The following is a 24,186-nucleotide window of genomic DNA, read 5'->3' as shown; positions in this document are numbered from 1 at the left end:
AAAATGAGCTAGATAAGAAATCAACCATTAATTTAATGTGGTCAAACGAGGTAATTAAACTTACAAGTTTATCATCGCCAGGATGCATGACAGCCTCGGAAGGCTTATATATAAAGGCACGTATCCGAATGTTTTGGCTCCCAAGTAACCCATTCAATCAAAAAACAGTAGCCTTGCAAGATTAAGTACTAAGCTAGCCTTTTCTCAATGGATCTTCACCTTCTTGCTTCACTCCCTACTACCAATTTCACAAGAGTACCGCTTCCATCTCTCTGCAGCTTGTAACATCCAGATCAACTAGAGGCAGTACTAGTACCGTCCCTAGTGCTTTTAAATGCAAGGTCACTAATGAGATCTCAAGCAATTCTAATGTTGTTGTTCGACGATCTGCGAATTACGAGCCTCCCATTTGGCACTATGATTACATCCAATCCCTCAGAAGCGAATATGCGGTACATTAATTTGTCATCGGTTTTTATTGTTAATTTATATGTCTTTGCAGTGTTTGTAATTAGCTATTGTTTGATTGGTCAGTTCTTGTCTAATTACAACGAGTTTGAGTTACCTGCATGCAGGAAGAATAATGTATCGGACAAATTGAGAAGTTGAAGGAAGAGGTGAGGATAATGCTTCGCAAAGCGGTTGATCCTTTACTACAACTTGAGCTGATTGATAACTTTCAAAGGCTTGGATTATCTTATCACTTTCAGAGTGATATTAGAGTGATCTTGGAAAGTATATACACTAATACTAGTTATCAAGCTGGTGCCGATATCATGTGCAAGAAAGAGAATCTATACTCCTCGGCTCTTCAATTTAGACTACTAAGACAACACGGATATAGCATGCCACAAGGTAAGCAAAATACTACAACTAGTAAATGCTTTGAAATAATTGAAACACTAGAGATTTACACGCCAATTAATGGCTCGATCGTAATCTAATTTGTTTATATCAGAGATTTTCAATTGCTTCAAGACTGAGTTTGGAAGTTTCGAGCCAAGTCTTTGTGATGATATCAAAGGAATTCTATGCTTGTATGAAGCCTCATTCCTTTTGATAGAAGGTGAAAGTATCTTGGAGGAAGCAAGAAACTTTGCAACCAAAACACTCAAAGAGTTTGTCGAACTAAAGAAAGATCAAAACAACCTCTCTGCTAGGGTGAGCCATGCCCTCGAGCTTCCATTGCATTGGAGGATGATAAGATTGGAAGCTAGGTGGTTCATTGATCTATATAGGAGTGAAGAAGATAAGAACCCTATTTTGCTTAAGCTAGCTGAATTAGACTTCAACATGGTACAAGCAGTCCACCAAGAAGATCTAAAACAAATGTCAAGGTAAAAAACATGAGTATCCTTATTTTATAACTTGGATCTTAGCCTATATTGAGGTGATTTACTTTACACGATTAGAAAGGAAATGACATGCATCGCTTTTAGTCTAAAATTGATATTTTTTTTATTGAGTAATATAAAGGTGGTGGAGAAGCACTGGTCTTGGAGAAAATTTGAGCTTTGCGAGGGATAGGTTGATGGAAAATTTCCTGTGGACAGTGGGAGTATCGTTTCAGCCTGAGTTTGGATATAACAGGAGAATGCTAACAAAAGTCAATTCGCTAATCACAACAATAGATGATGTGTATGATGTCTATGGCACTTTGGAGGAACTTGAGCTCTTCACGGATGCTGTTGAAAGGTTTGTGTTAATGGCAGTATTAATTGCACCTCTGATGCTATGTGTGTGTGTGTGTGTGTGTGTGTATATATATATATATATATATGTGGGTGGGTGGGTGGGTGGTGGGGTGGGCTTACGGTTGACATGATAAAGACTTAAATGTACTCTTTGTGGTTCCAGATGGGATACAAATGCAATGGAACAACTTCCTTATTACATGCAAATGTGTTTCCTTTCTCTCCACAATTCCATCAATGAATTGGCTTTCGACACACTCAAGCAGAAAGGATTGAACAATGTTCGATATCTTAAAAACGCGGTAAGACCTTGACTTCCAAATTCTATCGTCATTCCTCCCTAACATTTCTTTTCCTAAGTGTCATACTTCCCCAATCTCATTGCTCCACTAAATATGTTTCAGTGGGTAGATTTATGTAAATCTTATCTATTGGAGGCAAGGTGGTACTACAATGGATATACACCAAGCTTTCAAGAATACATTGAAAATGCATGGATTTCAGTATCAGCACCAGTTATATTGGTGCATGCTTATTTTTCAGTCACAAATTCAATAACAGAGGAAGCCTTGGGTTGTTGGGAAGAGTATTCAAATATAGTTCGTTGGTCATCAATGATCTTACGACTTGCAGATGATCTTGGAACATCTACGGTATACAAACCATGCTATCCTTAAGAATTTTATCAAGAATTTTTGGACTAATTCACATGAACACATAGGCTAACACCCGTATGTATATATGTTTATTTTTTTAAATCAGGATGAGTTAGAGAGAGGTGATGTTCCTAAATCGAGCCAGTGTTATATGAATGATACCGGTGCTAGTGAAGAAGTTGCTCGTGAGTACATAAGGTCTTTAATTAGTACAACGTGGAAGAATTTTAATGAAGAACGTGCAGCCAGTTCTCCCTTCTCAGAAACATTTGTTGAAATTACAATGAACCTTGCAAGGATGGCCCAATGCATGTACCAGCATGGAGATGGGCATGGCATTGGAAACCATGAAACTAAGGACCGTGTGTTAGCTTTGCTGATTCATCCCATTTCTCTACATAAGTAACAACCTTTTCAGCGTACTACATATGTCAAAGTTATGGTCTAGCTCCTTGCAGAAATAAAAGATGTACAAGTTAGATTGAAATTTGCCTGTTTGGCTTTATTTATAAATTTGAATTCACTTTAGATCATCTATATATTGCATGCATATATGTGTATATATATATATATATATATATAAAGATGATTTTTTCATCTTTTGGTACAGACCAATCCTACTTTCTCTCAATTATATATACAAAAGTTTAAGAACAAGAGAAACCATGGCTCCTATGTATCTCTACCAAGCAATTCAAGGTAATTTCTTTAGTTATTGGATTTGATTACATACAAGAAAGTAAGCTGCATGCACTAATAATTTATGCAACTGGAGCTGCAATTGAGATCCACGCATTCTCATTGTACTTTTAAATTAAAGAACGTGGAAGGTGGATATATAATCACGAATTCAGAAGTCGAATATTCCATATATACTGCTTTGCTTATAAAGTACTGAATTAATGTTGTGGAATCCTTGCTTGTTCCTTAAGAGCGACATGTTTTTACATATATCGTAGAAGTTTGATTTGAGATGGTGTCCTTTCATAATTAATTATGTCTATTTCATCCCCTAGCTAGTACACGCTATGGTCATTAAGCAATTAATTTGTTCCAGTTTGTAACTGTAGAAGCAAGAATCCTAGATGGTGGCGAAGGCTCCCGCGAGATGATCATGTTGTCTTTTTAGAATGGTGAATAGCATGATATGCATATGACTTTAACCTGTTATATAAACGCGTATGTCGTGTGTGTGTGTATCATTATTTTGGTTGATTTATATTTGATTAGAATACTATCTTGAGTAAGAGATCTTGTATTTATTTACTTCCTTATTTCACCTAGTCTTTTTCTTATAAATAGACACTCTTACTGAACATAACTCTAATTAACTCAGAAATAGAAGTCTCATGCAAACTCTATTTTATTTATTTTTTATATGGTATCAGAGTCACAGGTTATTTGTGGAATCTTTGCATAATTTTTCCAGCATTTTCTTTTTCTGGCGAGTTTGCCGTTGCTCAATCAGTGCTTTCAAACATGCACACAACTCGTTTTGCAATAAAAGTCTTAGAATCAAGTCACCCAAGTATAGACAGTCTGATCTGTGAAAGAAACAATTTGATCCGCAGTCAGACGAGCCGCCACTACCCACCACAAGATTCGGCACTCACCACCATGCTCCGCTACATGAACTCTTTTCCCACATAGTTAGCAATCTCAGTTGATAGAACATTTGCTGCAGATCTAAAAAATACCAAGATCGGCCTGCGCCTAGGCACGCTGCTCAAAGATTTGGCCTGCGGTCCATGTGCCAGTGAACCTTTACAAGTGCAAGGCAAACAGTACGTGACACGCGGTGTCAACATCTCAATGTGCCACGTAGCCCTGGACACACGTCAGTGCTGATTACTGACTCAACACGACGTCATCCGGTGCGACGTCATTGGTTGACATTGGCTTTGACCGCTGACCAGGTGGTTTCTACTCGGTTTTTCACAACGGTTTAATATCTTTAGTCTATTTCTGCATTGGACTTCTCTCAACGGCTCATCCGATTGATCCTATTTTGAATAAGCCTAACTACAATACGTGGGCCTAACATATAGAGGTCTTTCTAAAAAGATGGCAATTATGGGGTTATATATTGTAATTAGGGGTGTAAATTCAAACCAGAAAACCGAAAAACCAGTCTGGACCGGACTGGTTTGAACCGATCCGGTCCGGAACCGGTTTTTAAAATCTAAAAATCGGCCGGTTCCGGTCCGGTTCCGGTTCTAGGATTTTTTGGACCGGACCGAACCGGACCGGACCGGTTGATTAAAAAAAATAAAAAATAATATTTTTATATATAAGTTTTATACAAAATATTTTATATATATTAAATATTAATATATATAAGTTTTATATATAATGTATAATTATAAATTTTTATGTGAAATTTTTATATATAATATATATAATTATATATATTCATATATGAAGTAATTTCTTGTTATAATTTATAAATTATTACATAAAATGTTAATATTAAATCACTAAAAGTTTATAACTAATACTAATATATAACTTATAACTATACCAATAGTCTAATATTAATACTATTATATAGTCTAATATATTAATAAAAGTATAAAACAATTGTTTTTAAATCAATTTTTTTTTTATAAACAAATTTTTAATAACAAATTGTGAAACTTACATTTTAAAAAAATCGGAAAACCAGACCGGACCGGACGGGAAACCGGTAAAACCGGAAGTACCGGTTTAGGAGGATAACTGGTGCGTAATCGGTTTTAAAAAATACAAAACCAGTACATACCGGTTCGGTCCTAAATTTTATCCAAAACCGGACCGAACCGGACCCGTTACACCCCTAATTGTAACAGCCTGCTAGAAATTTAATAGTAAAATTTTTATAAGTTTTAGGAACCTCATAAAAACTCCGTAATTTTTCACGAATTGACCAATCGCGTAGGTTTTAGTCTTTTAGCATAGTTAGTGTTACCACTCATAATGGTGCCAGAAATGCGATTTTATTTATTTGTAGTAGTTGGAAGTGTCAGAATACGATATGGCCCACACCATTAGACCTAGATGATTATTTAGAATTTTATGGTGTAATAATCCAATTTTTAGTTTTTAGACGAATGTTTGTTCGAAAACGCGTTTCGTTTATTTCGAAACACTTTGGGGTTTAATTTCAAAAAACAAATTGCACAGTCAGTTTAGTGTATATGTTTAGGATTTTACAGTGTAAAATTTATTTTCACTTTTTCCAAAGTGAATAGTAAACTCAATAGCAGCACAAAGTGTAGTGTTTTCAAAATTACTGCGTGGAATGTCCAAATTAGGTTAGAAAAATTTTATTTGGACACTTGACAAGATCTTAACCACACTTAGTGAATAGTATTGGACATTTGGCATCAAAAGGAACCATGAGATGAAAATGTGAAGAAAATCAAAATGTGAGATCATGTCACCTAAGCAAAACACTATTCCAACCAACCAACCAAATTGTACCTAACTAAGAGGGTTTCAACCCTAGTAAAACCCTAAATACTTAGAATCCAATTGAAATCTCAAAAGCTTGGTCTGGAACCCTAAACAATTTCCTCAGACCTTAAAGTTGGCCTCCAAACCCTATTTGATCTGATTTATAGCCTTGTGTTTAATCACTTGATTAAATCACTTCCACATGCTATTAATTCATCAAATTCATGTTATGACATCATTGTTAAACCCTTTAAACTTTAAATTTTGATTGGGTCAAGACAAATTGGATTTGGCCTTGACAGCATTTCAAACCCTCTTTAAACCCCAAAATGAAACTCACTTGTTTAATGCCCATGAATTTTGGTCACCTGGGCAAACTCCCATGTTAGGCAAAACTTTGTTCATGACAGCCCCAAATAGTAACTTGATGTGAGAGGAAAATGCCACCTCATTACCGCCCTTCTTTTGGAAGTTTCCTTGGCTAAAAACTACTAACTATTTGTACCTTTTTGTGACCTAATCACCACCAATTAAGGCGTCAGTCAAGCCCATACTTCATTTTTCAGAAGTGTATTAGGCGTGCAAATCATCCTTTCACTCATTTCACAATTTTTCAAATGCGTTCTTGGAGAGAACACTTAGAAGCTCTCTTAGACAGTTACAACTCTAGTTATGTTACGTCCATGTACAGTTATGTTATTGTTCAATTCATTATTATTTTGAAACATTGTGGTAACCCCATGAGACAAGTCACAAGACTACTATATTGTGGTAACCTCATGAGACAAGATTACTCTATTATGGTAACCCCATGAGACAAGAATATCATGGTATTTCCATGAGAAAATAATACATTTCAAATTCATGTTATTTCATGTTAAGTGCATGTCCAAGTCATCTCATGTTAGGTTCATGTCCAAGTCAGTTCACGTTAGTTCATATCCAAGTCAGTTCACGTTAGTTCATATCATGTCAAGTCAAGTCTCAATTCAGTTCATGTCAAGTTTCTTGTTCAGTTTCAAGCTTAGTTTCACATCACGTTTACTTCACGTTAAGTTCAAGTTCAATTTATGTTCAGTTCACGTTCAGTTTTATGTCAAGTCTAGTTCACATAAGTTCAGTTCTTCTCATGTCAGTTCAAGTCATGACAGTTCATGCCATGTTATATATCAAATCACGTCATACTTATTTATGATTATGACTATGTATTCATGCCTTTATTGTCATGCCTGCATTTGTAAACTATATGTTAAGTTATCTGTTAACTTGCTGAGATTTGTAATCAAATCTCATTGTGGTAGTCCTAACTAGCACTCCCCCTGGAATGGTAGATCATGTGCCAGGATCAAGAGATGTGGTAGAAGATTGTTTGAAGGTGGTCGACTAGACAATGACGACACGATGTGGAGCCCATCGCTTCGATGCTCTATTTCATCGAGTATTATGGCATCCTTGACCGAGTTGCATGAGCTACTTAATGGAATAGCCTAGTAGTTACCTTAGTTTTACATGTATTTAGGGAGTTTTATCTCTAGTACTTTTTATGTTATAGACCTGTTAGACAAGTACTGTAACATTTAGATGTATTACCTCTGATACATAGTATTGCTCAAAGAAAACAATTATCGGATGCTAATATTACATATTGCTAGATGCATGCTAGGTGCATTTGCATCCTTAATTATCATGAATGGGGGCATGTAATCTTGTGTTGCCTGTCCCAACGACGCTTTAGAGTCTGTTCGATTCCAAACTGAATCTGGGGGCGTCACATGTATCTAGCAAATTTTCTCCATATAAGCCTAAAGATGGTGAGATAGAAGATGATTTTGCTTCACGTCTTGAGGATTGAGACAGTATGCATTGTAAGATATTTTTCGGGTTTATAACCATTTACGTTCCTTCTATTTATAATTTGCTTCCAAAGCTTGGGATTTTCTCTCATGTCAATACAATTGCACTCATGATACTTTCTTGGAGTCCCAACTTAAGACTTGATTTTACCAAATGTGTCAAGAATCATATCAACCTATTTTTTATTTTTATTCACAAGTAAATATCTTTTCTGGAACAATTATCTGCTGTAAACACTCAACTGAAGTGCCCTCAATACATAGAATTATTTGTGGCATATTGTGACCGTCGAAAATTTATGCATTTCATAATGGCACATCATGAGGATTTTGAACTAACTCAAGCTTTCCTTTTGCATCGCACACCTCTCCCAACTTTAGAGGTTGTTGTTTCTGAGCTCATCTCTAAAGCAAACCATCGTTCCACTATGAAAATGCAATCTTTGGATAAGATTGTGGGAAGTGTTTCTCCAAGTGCTTCCAAACCTTCATCTAGTCGCTCACCTACACAATTGCTCTCCAAGACAGTTTTCTGCAAATACTACAAAAAGATTGGCCACTCCATCAATTAAGGCTGCAACCTGATCCGGAAAAGCCGGGTTTGTACCCGACCCGACTCGAAAAGCTTCATCAAAGGCGCCAATCCGAACCGACTCGACCCGAACAAAATCAAACCGGGTCGAACCCGTATGAACCGACCTTTAAAGGCAAGGTCGTTTTCATGCTTCCAGAAACGAAAACCAATTCATTTAGGGAAAAAAAAAAACATGAAAACTGATTTAATGATTTACAAACCACGGGAGAGGAAGAGAGAGAAGGGGTCTTGGGATCGAAGGAGAAGATCTCGAGCTGAGGTGAGGCATCCCCAAGCCTCGACCTGCCCAGCACCAGCAGCTGCAACGGTGGCAGCAAATCTGCAAACAACGGCGTTTAGCTCGAGCAAAGTTACACTGAAGGCAGAGAACCAGATCTGTAAACGGCATGCTGAATTTGATCAGGGGGAGACCCGCCTTCTTGGAAGAATTTTTCTTGGTATCTGTAATTAGTTTCTTTTCTTTCTCCCAATTCATCTCTGGTTTTCGTCTCGTAAATTTTCTGTATGGTGAGCTTGCATGTGGCTGTGTGGGCAGCTAGTGGTTTGGGTTTGAGGAATCAAAGGTCCTAAATAATTATATTTGTTCAAACTTGAGAGGAGTCAAAGGTTTTTTCTCTATGGCGTTTTAATGGAGTCTTCACCATGAGAGGAAATGTTTTTAATGCAAAAAAGAAAGAAATTGGAAGATATGAGTATAAAGCGTGCAAAGGCAATGGAGAGGGGAGAGAGAGTAAAAGGCAAAGGATGAAACTGAACCTTCAGAACTTGTGCTTCTCGAGGCATACCAACGGCTATAAATGATGAAGCTTTACTAGAGATGTAAAGTTGGTGTCAAAGCCAGTAAAAAAAAATTGCGGGAGTCACTCGTACGCATTAACTTCCGTGGCAAGTTTTAAATTTATAGTCGGTGGAATTAACACCCGTAGAACAAATCTGACATTAGGCGGGTTGAGAACCGATTTGTAATGACCCGTCATATTATCGAACGGATCCGATTAAATAAATCGGGCCAATCGGTTCGTCGGCCCATGTGCACAGGCCTACCATCAATGAATGTTGCAAGTTATAATACAAAAAACAACAGGCTTGTACTCAACAAGTTGTCGTAGTTGCTTCATCTGTTTCATCTACATATGAGTTTACTCCTGAGACTCCATCTCACCATCCTGCTCTGACTGTAGTTGATTTTGAGGCACTAATTTAACAGGTTTTGTCTTGATTCTCTATTGCATTGTTTGTCACCTTAGGTAAGTTTTTGTGGACCATCGACTCTACATGTTGTAACCATATGACTTCTGATTCTACATTGTTTTCCCACAAAATTATCTTTTCTCCTAAACTTGTCATTTGTATTGCTGATGGTTCTCCTATATCTGTCACTCAAATTGGATTTATCTCATCCTCATGCTTATTTGTTGATGATGCATACTTAGTTCCCAACTATCCCTAAATCTTATTTTCGTTGGTAAGCTTTGTGAATGAGGCTTTAAACTAATTTTTGACAATGATGGTATTGTTATGCAGGATCATCAGATAGGCCAACCTATTGAGACAAACCATAAAGTTGGACGTCTTTTCGAGCTTACGTCTCTACAAATTTCAGATCGCACACAAACTTCTCTTCTTGCTTTCGCTACTTCCTCTAGCTTATGGCACTCCCGATTAGGTCATGCTAGTTTACCACATGTTTAACTTTTAGCTTCTCAATGTCATTTAGGGTTTGTTGATTTGAAGTCTTTTGATTGTGTCTCTTATCATCTTGAAAAACAAACAAATTTGTCATTCAATAATAATGATTCAACTTCTTGTACACCTTTTGATCTAATTCATCCTGATATTTGGGGTTCTACTTCCATTCCTATCGAGGAAGGATATCATTATTTAGTTATTTTACAGATGCTTATTCTCGTTATACTTGGATATACCTTTTGCAACATCAATATGAACTTGTACATTTTATCAAACATTTCACAAAATGATCCAAACCTAGTTTTCTTGTCTCATCAAAATATTATGTTTAAATAATGCCATGAAGTATAATGAAAAATGTTTTCTTGACTATTTATCCCAACATGGGAACATTTCCCAATGCTCTTGTACCTATACTTCTCAGCAGAATGGATGTGCCGAAAGAAAATATAAACATATCTTAGACACTATATGCACTCTTGTTGTCTCTACCTCTATTCTTGAAAGATTATAGAGTGAAACTGCTCTCACTGCTGTATACACTATCAATCAAGTTCCCTCACAAACTATTCAAAACAAAACACTGTTTCAGCTTCTCTATAGTAAAATTTCTTATTATTCTTTACACCATATTTTTGGATGTTTCTGTTTTGTCACTTTACCTCCACATGAACACACCAAAGTCAAACCATGGTCTTCGTTATGTTGTTTTCTTGATTATGGTATTTCACAAAAAAGCTATTATTGTTATAATCACATCACTACACGTCCTCATGTTTCTTGTCATGTGATGCTCTTGGAACATTGAATGTTTACTAGTATTTCTCATTTCTCTTCTTTACCATTGCAAAACTCCCTTTTCTTCCCTAATATTTCTATCGATTTAGTCCCTGACTTCATTCCAAAGCCGCCCAGCTCCTTAGATAGTCTCCCTTCTGCCACTTCTGATACACTTGAAGAGTCTGATGATCCCCTAACTACATCACATATCCCAGAGTCCTCTCAAGTATTTGAACCTAGTAACTCTAGTCGAGTAAGAGCACCTCCCGCCTCCCGTAAATCTCGAAGATTATCATTGTTTTTATGCTCTTGCTGCTTTTCATAAACCTTGCACTTATGGTGAAGCTAGTTCTGATCTTCTTTGGCAAAAACCTATGTCTAATAAATTGGATGCCCTCACCAAGACTCACACTTGGGACCTGGTAGATTTGCCCCCTGGAAAATCTGTAGTTGGATGCAAGTGGATATACAAAACCAAGATGTGTGCATATGGATCAGTGGAGAGATACAAGGCTCACCTTGTTGCTAATGGTTTTGCCTAAGAATATGGTATTGATTATGTGGAAACTTTTGCACAACTTACTTTCGTTAGATCTTTGCTCGCGGTTGTTGCAATTCGTTGATGAGGATTATTTTAGATGAATGTCAAGAATGTCTTTTGAATAGTGATCTTGGTGAAGAAATATATATGAAACCTCCACTTGGCTATGAGCATCCTCCTCACAAAGTTTGCCACCCTTGTCGAGCTCTTTATGGTCTTAAGTAAGCTCTTCATGCATGTTTTGCCAAATTTAGTTCCATGGTCGCTCAACAAGTTTTTGTTCCTAGCTTGTATAACTCTGCATTGTTTCTGTAGACCACTGATGTAGGTATTATTATCATCCTTCTATTTGTTGATGACGTGATTATCACCAAGAATAAAATTTTGGGACATGAAGTCTTGAGACCTTTATGAGTCAGAGTTTTGAGATGAAGGACTTGGGTACACTCAACTACTCTTGGACTTGAGGGCACTTCTGTTACATATGGGTATTACCTTTCTCAATCTAAATATACTTCTAATTTTCTTTCCCAGGTAGGTTTGAATGACAAGAAGACTATTAACAATCCTTTTGAGACCAATGTTGAGTTTCTTGCCACCAAATGTGAGTCTATTTCTAATGCTACTTTCTATAGGTAGCTGGTGGGTAATCTTACTTAACTTACCTTCACATGAGCAAATATTTCATATGAAACACATTTCGTTAGCCAGTTTATGAGTACTCCTTGATCTACCCACTATGATGTTATTTTTCGTGTATTGTGTTACATCAAGTGAACTATATTTCATGGACTTCATTTTTCCTCGCACTCATCCCTTGAGTATTGAGTTTAATCTGATGTTGACTAGGCCGAAGATCCCACTGATCGTCGATCTACCACCGATTATTGCTTCTTACAAGGGACTTCTTTAATTTCTTGGCATAGTAAGAAGTAGTCTGTTGTTGCTCACACTAGTATAAAATTTGAGTATCGTGCTCTTGCTGATACTACATTTGAGATTTCAAGGTTACGTTGGCTTTTGGCAGATATGGGTGCCCCTCAAATGACATTCTCCCATTTATTATGGCAATCGAAGTGCCATATAGATTGATCATAATGATACTTTCAATGAGCATACCAAATATATTTAGATTGACTGTCAATTCATTAGGCATCATCTCCTGGAAGGCATCTTGCTTCTTTGTTCCATCTCTTCTGAAGACCATCTTTTTCACATTGTCAACTTCATGATCTTGTTTCCAAACTCAAGTTGATTCCACCATATTCTAGAGTTTGACGGTGGATGTTGATGTATATTTGATTAGAATTCTACCTTGATTAGAAGATCTTGTATTTATTTACTTCCTTATTTTGCTTGGATTTTTTCCTTATAATTAGGCCCTCTTACTTTACATAACTTTAATTAATTCAAAATTTCCATTTTACATATTTTCTACAATTTTAATAAAATTTTTATTCTAGGATTTCCTATAAGTAAACTAAAAAATTGTGATACGTTAGATCTGTTTTAGAATAAAAGTAATTTTACAATCTAACATACTATTAATAGCTACACATTCATGGGAGATTGCTCCTTCTAATCTCTCTCTGAGTAAATCCTTGTGTCCAAAAATTATTCTCCCATGTTGTGGAAGTTTGTATAGAATTTCCTTGTACAATTTATAGTTTCCTTTTTTTGGCCTAATCATATGGGATTGGTTCCTCAAAGTCTTGTATATATATTACTCTTTGACTATCAATGAAGATGTGCTAAATACATATTATACATGGTACCAGAGCTAATCCGATTTTTCCCTTCTTGTCCATATCTTTTCTTTATGTTTGGGTGCTCACATTGTCCCGTCCTCTTTCTTCATATTCCCCATATTTGCTGGTATTTGAATTTTTATACGTTCACTCATGGCAAATACATCATAGAACCCTTTTGTGATGGTCAAGAATTCCTTTGCAATTGGCCATTCTTTTTCTTCAATTGATTCCATCAACCATCATCTTCATAGTTCGGAAAATCTAGGCATCATTTTAGTTCCCCGTTCATTAACTAGAGACAACTATTCAACCTGAAGTCAAGCCATGTGAATGGCTTTAAGTGCAAAAAGTAAATTGGGACTTTATAGACCAGACCCAACCAAGTATCCGGACGAATCTGCATTGTGGCAATGATGAAATGACATGGTTCTCTCTTGGATTCTTAATTCAGTTGATGCTGACCTTGCCACTAGTTTTATCTACACTACTTCTGCCTCTGTTGTATGGGAAGACTTGAAAGAACTAGTTTCCCAAAGTAATGCTCTAAGCCTTTACCAAATTTGTCGGACCATTTCTTCCTTGGTGCAAGATCAGTCTTCTGTAGTTGTTTATTTCAACAAGTTAAATGGATATTGGGATGAGTTGACATCTTATTCACCATTGCATTCAAGTAATTGTGGAGCAATGAAGACTCCCAATGATCGCGATCAAGAAGAAAAAGTTCTTCAATTTTATGAGTATATGCAAAACAAATAACTGAGATTGTTTCACATTTCTTTTCAAAACAAACATGCATATTTTAAAAATCAGCTTTGTTTCATTTTCTTTTTATCCAAAGACTAGTATAGGAACCTCGCTTACATGCTCATTACAGAGAGTTACTTAAGCTTTGGACCCGAACTCTATCAATGTCACAAGCTACATAGAAAATTATTCACTATCATGTTAATAACTCATATCCGCTCGTCAACTTAATTAACAAAAATTCCACCATTCAAAAATGAACTAAGGCAAGCCTACAAGCAGAAGCATTTAGAAACAGCCTAACACTAATACACTCCTCATAACCAACAACAAATACATCTCGAAAACCAACAACGGCAACTCCTGCGTTTAAAACATAACTCAAACAGCCACGTCAACTCCAACCTTCAATATAAAACTTCAACACAGCCACCATATATTTTTAATCGTCCAACACTTCAAACCCGGGCATCTACGCCACTCATAACACATCCAACACAACCAGCTCAAACACACATTGTACACAAAGTCAATTAACCACTCTGAACAGCCACCAATCAACTCCATCCGCCACACATCAACCCAAATCACCGCACTTTTAACATTTAAAAGAAACAACACAACCAACATAATAAACATATACCCCGAACGGCCGCGTAATATCATTCATTGACAATCCCAGCAACTAAAATTCACTGATATAGTCTACGTAACAAAGGTCGACCATAACTCTAAATTCAGAAAAATCTTACCTAAGTTCGTGAGCGTGGCTAGTGAAACTTAAAGAGTGAAGACAACGCTGTTTGGGCATTAGCGATGACGTTGGTGAGGGAAATTGCAGTTCCAAACAGCGGTGATTTCACTGCGGTGGAAGAGGAAAATAATTTGTGTAGTGACAAAACAACAACGATAAAAAATCCTCAAAAAATTTAGTGGTGACGCTAGGTTTTACGATAGGTAAGGTTGAATTAATTTAAACTAAATAAATCAAATAACTAAACTTAAAATCACACAAAATTCCCTTTTTACTAAACAATGAACAAATAGAAAAAAAGAGAGTAACGTAGGCTCACCGGTGTTGGGTTCCCCCCCGGGGGGGGGGGGGGGGGGGGGGGGGGGGGGGTGGGCGGGGGGCACTGCTCTATGGAGGCGAAACGCTCTGTGAAAAATAAAATGAGTGTATGCGTGAGAAGGCATTGTCGTGGGTGGGTGCGTGAAAACAGAGGAAAAAGGGAATCTGTGTGTGCATAAACAGAGGGAAAAAAAATGTGTGTGACAGTGAGATCAGAGAGTGGGAGGAGAGAGCTACCGACGTTAGCACTTCCGGTGAGAAGGCTCGAAGGCGACACAAAATCGTGTGGAGGTGGTCGACGGTGATGCTCCAATTCCAGTGGCTATTCGCACGGTTAAGGATGAGAGGAAAAGGAAAGAAGATGCATCTGCTGGAGGATGAGGATTTTTTATGCGAGGAGAAACCAATTCAACTGCAAGATCATGGGTTAAGTGCGCAACGGGATGGAGGAAAATGCGGAAATGAAGAAACTGAAGGAAACCGTGGGAGAAGGATCAGTGAAGGTAGAAGAAAACTTACCAAACGCCGTTTTCGGGCTTTCTTCAAGTGTTGCCTTGCCGTGTGACGGGCTTCATCTAATATGGGCTGGGCTTTGGCCCAGGTGCTACAAATATATCCCAAGACTTCAAGAATACATTGAAAATGCATAGATTTCAATATCAGTACCAGTTGCACTGATGCATGCTTATTTTTGTATCATGAATCTAGTGAAAAGGGATGCCTTGGATTGCTTGGAAGTGTATCCAGATATAATACGGTGGTCATTAATGATTTTACGACTTGTGAATGATCTCGGAAAATCTACGATACTATATATCCAAAGAATTTCATCTAGAATTGTTGGACTACTTCACATATATTTTTGAAATCAGGATGAGTTAGAGAGAGGTGATGTTCCTAAATTGATCTAATGCTACATGAATGATACTGGTGCCAGTGAGGAAGATGCTCGTGAGTACATAAGGTCTTTGATTAGTGCAACGTGGAACAATTAGGAAAGAAAGTAACAAGACAATGAAGAGACGCAGTTCTAAATGGGTTGGGCAGCGAGAATTGCGATCGAAATGACACCGTTTTAATCTTGAATTTGGGTTAAGTTGGGCTAGTTCAATTTTGGGTTCAGTTTCTTTTCTAAATCCATGTTATTTTTTTTTTTCTAAATCCTAAATCTCTTCTATGTTTTTTTAAGCCATAAATTTAATCTTCGTTTTAAGCCTATTTTTTTATTATTTAAGAACCTGGATTTTGTAGTTTTTTAAATGCTGAATTCAGTTGTTAGTGTTGATTATTAACAATTACTAATTTACTAGCGTCTAGTATTGAGTTATGAGTATATCTAATTACTACTTATGTGTAGTATATAACTATTATCAAGTGCTCTATATGTATAATTACACAACATTTTTCTAATTGCATATTATTATACTAGATAATAGATTGCTAGTATTACAATATATACATGGTACATGACTCACTATTAGCCAATCAAGTTTCAACTACCCTCACATATGCATGATAGTGATACTATGATGTGTACATATACTAGACTATTATTCTATTATTATTAAATAATGAATAATATAAATACATTATTTTATAATAATTATCAAATGCTAGTATAATATTGAATATAACTATATATGTTATAAACTTTCAATGAGTATATATGATCACTATATAAATAATACATATTCTTATAACAAATGTCAACTAATCTCGGAGTCGGACTCATAAGTCAGACAGATGTTGTTGTGAAATTAGAGTCTCAAGCCGGACGTCGAATGCTGGACTCAGAGTTAGTCAGAAAATCGATCCGACTCAGACAAAAACTACACAAAAACCTCCGACTTCGACTCCATTTTCTCGAAGTTCCGATTCAAATGGGTGCAAAGTCAGTATCGAAGTTGAATAGTCGGATTTTTGCAAAGTCCTATCTTTTGGATGTGACTATTACAATATCATATTCTCGTTGGAATCCTGTTAGGAGAGGCTAGATGGTGGGTAGTCATAGATATTCTCTCAAGATAAACATGAGTCTGATCATATATCGATCCCAACCACACACAATGGTACTACTAAAGTGGTACTAAACTGGTGGGTATAAGGGATAATGGATATGTGTATGATTTTCTTTGCATCCTACTCATAGAGACTCAAATCCATGACGTCCCATCCACCAAACCAAGTGATCAGAGTATACTAGCTTTTTCACCAAGGTTCTTTGTTTTTAACGAAGAGGAACGGCTCTTAATTTTATTAATAGTCGTCATTCTCAACGCAGGAATACCAAGCACAAAAAGAAAGCCTGAGGTTACAAATTAAACTCTAAAACCAAGGCTTTAAAAGAAGTTATCAAAATCTGCATTACATCTCAATGTAATACTAACAACTCTATGCTAGAAATCCTTTTACAAAGTATGCAGAATGAAATATCAGAGACTACAAGAAGAACGGATATGTGTGATCATTCTTTTGCAACGAATAGATTATTTACGATAAAAATATATTTATTTTAACTGAAAACAATCATTTTACTGAAAATAACTGTTCGCAAATGAACAGTTTTCTTGTAGTATATATATATATCTGAACGAAGGTAGAACATATTTTTTAACTGTACAAAATGTCTACCAGTTGCTTTATAGAAAATAAAAGTTGAATAAAATATTATTAAAATATTTTTTTAATATTATTATTATTTTAAGATTTAAAAATATTAATTAATTTATTATATTTTATATAAAAATTTGTTAAAATTATAACCATGAAATGATGTAAAATAAATTGGAAATATTTCTCAATTCCAACTACCTAATTCTTTTCCTCCAGATATACATCTACGCCGCAGCAATAAATATTTTTAGTACGTAACTGCCACAACATTTTTATATTGCCGATTGTAATATTTAAGCCACCGTCTTATAGGTGCGCTAGATAGTACTTCTGCCTTATCTTCAAATAGATACAAGGGTGAGATGAATTTTTCTACAGGGGCAGACGTACTTGCACAAAAAATATCTATATTTTTTTTAATTCTCGTGTGCGTTCCATATTGTACATACATCTTTTTAGTTTAATAAAGTTTACCTTTTCACCTCTCTACCTATCCCTTTAGGCCCTGATCATGATGCGCCACCTATCTTGCATGGAAGATTTTTCTCAAACACCCTGCATTCGAGGCACCACACTACGAATCTTTCTATTGGGGGTGGCCATTAAAAGGTCCTTTTAAGTAGCCAACCATTATATTAGCTACCCTCCCTTGCCTTTAATACCGTCACATAGAGAGTAGAGATGATAGCCACCCAAGGATGTATATATAAAGGCATATATTAGAATCATATATTACACAGCTTAACCCATTTAATCCGAAAATCAAAGCTTTACTAATGGCCTACTCAATGTGTCTTAACGTTCTTGATTCAGTCCGACATTGCAATCCAACAGCATTGCTCCCATCTAAGAAACGGCCTGTCTCACATGTAACAAAAGGAAATCGTGATGTTCCTTGTCCATTCCAAAGCATGGCCCTTGAAGAAAACTCAGGTGACTCCACTATTGTTCGACGATCAGGAAATTTCCATCCTACCATCTGGCATGATGATTACATCCAGTCATTAAAAAGTGAATATGTGGTAAATCTTGCTATGTCTATTATTTTTTAGTTTTGATCTCGATAGTTCTTGCATTATCAGTGCCTCATGACTAATTAGTGAAATTTGGATTGGCAGGGGGAGTCATACACTAGAAAAATTGATAACTTGAAGGAAGAAGTGACAAAGATGTTACACAAAATGGTGGATCCTCTAAAGCAGGTCGAGATGATTGATATCTTGCAAAGACTTGGAGTATCTTACCACTTTGAAGATGAAATAACGAGGATATTGGACAAAATACACAATACTCATTATGGAGGTGGAGTTTGCAAGGAGAAGAGTTTATATGCCACAGCTCTCGAATTCAGATTGCTAAGACAAAAGAGATATAATGTACCTCAAGGTAAACAACATGCATGCTAGTAATTAATGCTTGACAAAAATAAATAGACATCATTTACCAACTAGTGAGCTTTGTTGATTACAGAGGTTTTCAAGAGTTTTACCAATGAAAAGGGGAATTTCTATGAATGTATTTGTGATGATCCGAAAGGAATGCTGGCTTTGTACGAAGCCTCATTCCTCTTGATAGAAGGTGAAAGCCTCTTAGAGGAAGCAAGAGATTTTGCAAGCAAACATCTTAAAGATTATGTGGAGAAAAGCAAAGATCAAAATCTGCGTACTATGGTGAACCATGCCTTAGAGCTTCCATTACATTGGAGGATGATAAGATTGGAAGTAAGGTGGTTCATTGATGAATATAGAAGTAGAGCAGATATGAACCCCGTCTTACTTCAGCTTGCAGAATTGGATTTCAACATGGTACAAGCAGTCCACCAAGAAGATCTAAAAGCAGCTTCAAGGTAAAAGAGACGTTCATAATATTGTAATTCGGCCCTCATGCAGAAAATTTATGTGGAGAATTATTGGATATATAGTATGGTTTGCAATTTGATTGGAAGGGTAAGAAATTTCGTTACTATAGTTCTAAAACTGATATTGTTTCTTTGGCTCATACAAAGGTGATGGAGGAGTACGGGCCTTGGAGAGTTGAGTTTTACGAGGGATAGGGTGATGGAGAATTTTCTATGGACAATTGGCGCATCATTTCAACCTCAATTTGGATACTTGAGGAAAATGTCAACAAGGATCTATGCAATGATAACAACAATAGATGATGTGTATGATGTATATGGTACTTTGGATGAACTTGAGCTCTTCACGGATGTTGTTGAGAGGTTTGTATTAATGGAAGCAATACATCTCTAATATTGCTTCATCAATTGCTTATAGTTAACGCAAATATTTATGTAATCTTCATTATGTAGATGGGATGTCAATGCAATGGAACGACTTCCTTACTATATGCAGCTATGTTTCCTTACCCTCTACAACTCCGTTAACGAAATGGCTTTTGACACCCTCAAGGAAAACGGATTCAACAACATTCAATACCTTAGAAAGGGGGTATGAGCTTCACTTATATATATGTTCAGCATTTGTTGTATATTATAACTCTTCTACTTCATTGATCCACCATAAATGTTTCAGTGGGCAGATTTATGTAGATCTTATCTATTGGAGGCCAAGTGGTATTATAGCGGATATACACCGAGCCTTCAAGAATACATTGAAAATGCATGGATTTCAATATCAGCACCACTTATATTGGTGCATTCTTATTTTTTTGTCACAAATCCCATAACAAAGGAAGCCTTGGATTTATTGGAAGACTATCCCAATATGCTTCGTTGGCAAGCAATGATTGTACGGCTTGCGGATGATCTCGGAACATCTAAGGTTTGCACACCACACTATCCCAAGTCTTTCAACAATAAATTTTCAAACTTCTTCACATGAACATAGGATAACATGTTTATAATATTTTTATTTTGAAACTCAGGAAGAGTTAGAGAGAGGTGATAATCCCAAATCAATTCAATGTTACATGAATGATACTGGTGCTAGTGAAGACGATGCTCGTGAGTATATAAGGAATTTGATTAGTGCAACATGGATGAAGTATAATGAAGAAATCGCTACAAGCTCTCCCTTTTCCGAAACATTTATTCATATTGGAATGAATTTTGCAAGGATGTCCCAATGCATGTACCAGCATGGAGATGGGCACAGCATCGAATATCACGAAAGTAAGGACCGAGTCTTAGCATTGTTGATTCATCCCATCCCTCTACCTAAGGATTGCTGAATGATTGATATATCCACACGTGATTGAAGGTTCAACTTCAAAATTACATAGAACTATTTCTTTTCTAATTTGTTCCTTTTTCTTTCTTAAATTTGGTGACTTGATGCGTCAAGTGGTAACTCCAACTGTACTTCACAAGTAATCACTAGCCCCTTAGTACCAAAATACATGATGTAAAAGCCAAACCAAATCTAGCTTGGTTTGCTTAAACATAAATAAGACTGCTTTATGCTATAGATATATTATTGCATGCTACATTTCTTAGTTGACTTTGCCCTGTTATATGATGCCGAAACGAAATTGATTACTCGACCATTTTTAAAATTTTTGAACCAAAATGAATCGTGCAAGGATTGCCCAATGCATTTATCGGCACATAGATGGTGGGCAGAATTTTTAGATTCTATGCATAAATTTTTAATGTGAGAAAGAAATTTGCTCACAAGATGCCAAAAACTTAAAGAATTACAACAGTTGATCATTTAAATTAATATTAACGACATATATATATATATATATATATATATATACACTACGTTAGGAGTTCATTATAAAAAAATGATGAAGTGAAAAAATATCTATTCATCATTTTTTACGTATGCAAATCATGGGGAAATTAAACTTTTCACCCACAAATTGTCGCAGATTTTCATTTCCACTCTAGCTAGATTTCTTAAAAGTTCCAATTTGTGTAATAAACTACTTTTGTGTATCAGTTTTTATAATCAGCACATAAGATTTAATCTTTCCAATATTTATAAAAAAAACAGATTTAATCTTTTCCAATGTACGAAAAAATGGCCATGTGCTAATGTAATCTTCATGATGAGATGGACATAATAAATTGAAAATGAAAAATGCTTTAGTCATAAAGGGATTCCACAAAAGTAAAGTTAGAGACTGATTGTGCTTGATGATGTACTTCATATTGTAAAGTAGATCTAACATATTATGTGAAGGCACATCAGTTTACATTTGACATTTACAAAATCTCAATTGAAATATATAACTTCAAAGATGTTAATTTATTAAGAGAATTTACATGTTTCCTTTATATGTTTCCTTTTATATTCATCATCATTATTTACCCTAAAATTCGTTTTTGTATCATATATAACTCCTCTCGTACGTTTATTCACCATGAATATATGTTTCAGTGGGTAAGTTCTTCATCATGTAGAGCTTATAATTTGTTGCAGATAACGTGGTAGTACTAAATGGGTTTATAACAACGAGCCTTCAAGATGAATGCATTGAAAATACATAGATCAACACCAGCTATATATACTAGTGGTGCATTCTTAAGTTTTTGTGTGTATATATATATATAATCACATAACAAACTTATAAGCTGTCTGGGATTTATTGGAAGATCAGTATCCCAATATAATTGACTCGTAAATAATGATTGCACGACTTCATGCCATGTCATTACAGGCCGCTATAAACTGATTGATGAAGAAACAATTAATAAAACCAAAAGATTGAAAAATAAAACTGTATGCTTTGCATTTCCATTAGTTTCCCGGTATAAAGGACGCACCTAGCATTTTACTGAAACAGCCTTATAATTAATACGAGCTTATAACCCGCGCAATGTGCGGATTATTGTGTATGTTGTATATGAGAGAGATCTAGAGAGAGCCATGATTTTATAGTGGAGAAAATCCAAATGGTTTATAGGATGGTTTAATTTGATGAAACAACATAAAAGTTGAAATAGTGCCTTTGGGTGGAGTTTTGAATTAATTCATATCTTTATATGTAAGATTACTTTTAAAAGGATTACTTTTAAAAGGATCATCAAGCCAAAAACTTAAAGAATTACAACAGTTGATCATTTAAATTAATATTAACGACATATATATATATATTTATTTACTACGTTAGGAGTTCATTATAAAAAAAATGATGAAGTGAAAAAATATCTAATCATCATTTTTTACATATGCAAATCATGGGGAAATTAAACTTTTCACCCATAAATTGAAAATGAAAAATGCTTTAGTCATATAGTGATTTCACAAAAGTAAACTTAGAGACTGATTGTGTTTGATGATGTACTTCATATTATAAAGTAGATCTAACTTATTATGTGAAGGTACATCAGTTTACATTTGACTTTTACAAAATCTCAATTGAAATATATAACTTCGAAGATGTTAATTTATTGAGAGAATTTACATGTTTCCTTTCCCTCTACACACAATTAACTCGGTTATCTAATAATTTACTGCTTTTGACACTCGAAGAAAAATTATTCAACATCGTGAGATACCATAAAAAAAACTAGCCAGGGATCGAGTATGTACTTGACTTTTATATTCATCATCATTATTTACACTAAAATTATTTTTTGTATCATATATAACTCCTCTCGTACATTTATTCACCATGAATATATGTTTCAGTGGACAAGTTCTTCATGTAGAGCTTATAATTTGTTGCAGACAAAGTGGTACTAAATGGGTTTATAACAACGAGCCTTCAAGATTAATGCATTGAAAATACATAGATCAACACCAGCTATAGTACTAGTGGTGAATTCTTAAGTTTTTGGAAGATTTATTGAAAATCATGACATAACAAACTTATAAGCTGTCTGGGATTTATTGGAAGATCAGTATCCCAATATAATTGACTCGTAAATAATGATTTCACGACTTCATGCCATGTCATTACAGGCCGCCGCAACCCAGGTGTGTGATTCAGGTTGCACCGCCTGGACCGTACGACCTAGGCCGTTGAGCTTATTAGGTCCTCGCGAGTGCATTGTAGTTTAGGTTTTCTTTGTTAGTTTTGTATGTTTTAATATTACAATAATTTTTTAATTTTTAAATGATGTGTAACATACCCTCATTGGAGATGATGAGGCATTTTAACCGATTTGTAACGATATTTTAATGGAGGTATTGATTTGATCAAAGTTAACAGTTTGGAGAGTATATATAAAGTTTAAAATTAAAGCTTAGGGGTATTGAGCAAATCACATGGACTATTTTAGTACTAAATCCAAAAATAAAACGTAAAAGAAGAGGAAATGATATATAGATATAAAAATTAATAAACTGATTGAAGAAAAAACTAATAAAACCAAAAGATTGAAAAATAAAACTATATGCTTTGCATTTCCATAGTTTCCCGGTATAATTTCTCCAATTTTTAACGGTGGAAAAAAAAAAAAACAAAACAAAACGGTGGAAAGGACGCACCTAACATTTTATTGAAACAACCTTGTAATTAATATGAGCCTATAATCCGCGCAATGCGCGGATTGTTGTGTATGTTGTATATGAGAGAGATCTAGAGAGAGACATGATTTTATAGTGGAGAAAATTCAAACGGTTTATAGGGCGGTTTAATTTGAAGAAACAACATAAAAGTTGAAATAGTGCATTTTGGTAGTCTTGAATCGGTTTATATCTTTATATGTAAGAAAATAAATGAAACTTAAAAGTTACAATAGTTCATAATGAAACATTACTTTTAAAAAGATTATCTCTCCATAAACATAACACTTCAAGATTCTATTTTTTATTTCAATTATTGCCAACAATAGTCTACTTTTATG

At 35.4% G+C, this 24,186-nt stretch overlaps 2 protein-coding genes and 1 pseudogene across 2 annotated transcripts; all 3 read left to right on the top strand.

The window, feature by feature from the left end:
- The first annotated feature begins 207 nt into the window (after nt 1-207).
- LOC121255802 lies at nt 208-2,781 on the top strand (annotated as a pseudogene).
- A 15,381-nt stretch (nt 2,782-18,162) lies between these two features.
- LOC121255801 (myrcene synthase, chloroplastic-like) lies at nt 18,163-20,851 on the top strand. The gene is made up of 7 exons (XM_041156327.1): nt 18,163-18,445; nt 18,542-18,809; nt 18,894-19,269; nt 19,429-19,644; nt 19,735-19,873; nt 19,958-20,206; nt 20,310-20,851. The coding sequence occupies exons 4-7, from the start codon at nt 19,481-19,483 to the stop codon at nt 20,613-20,615; spliced, it is 858 nt and encodes a 285-aa protein (XP_041012261.1). The 5' UTR covers nt 18,163-18,445; nt 18,542-18,809; nt 18,894-19,269; nt 19,429-19,480; the 3' UTR covers nt 20,616-20,851.
- LOC121255292 (myrcene synthase, chloroplastic-like) lies at nt 18,200-19,273 on the top strand. The gene is made up of 3 exons (XM_041155559.1): nt 18,200-18,445; nt 18,542-18,809; nt 18,894-19,273. Exons 1-3 carry the CDS (start codon nt 18,200-18,202, stop codon nt 19,271-19,273), a joined length of 894 nt encoding a protein of 297 aa, XP_041011493.1.
- Nucleotides 20,852-24,186: the final 3,335 nt, after the last annotated feature.

Source organism: Juglans microcarpa x Juglans regia, chromosome 3D, assembly GCF_004785595.1.
Source record: "Juglans microcarpa x Juglans regia isolate MS1-56 chromosome 3D, Jm3101_v1.0, whole genome shotgun sequence".
Taxonomy (NCBI): domain Eukaryota; kingdom Viridiplantae; phylum Streptophyta; class Magnoliopsida; order Fagales; family Juglandaceae; genus Juglans; species Juglans microcarpa x Juglans regia.
Note: the sequence above shows the minus strand (reverse complement) of the source record. Positions and strands in the feature narration are given on the sequence as shown.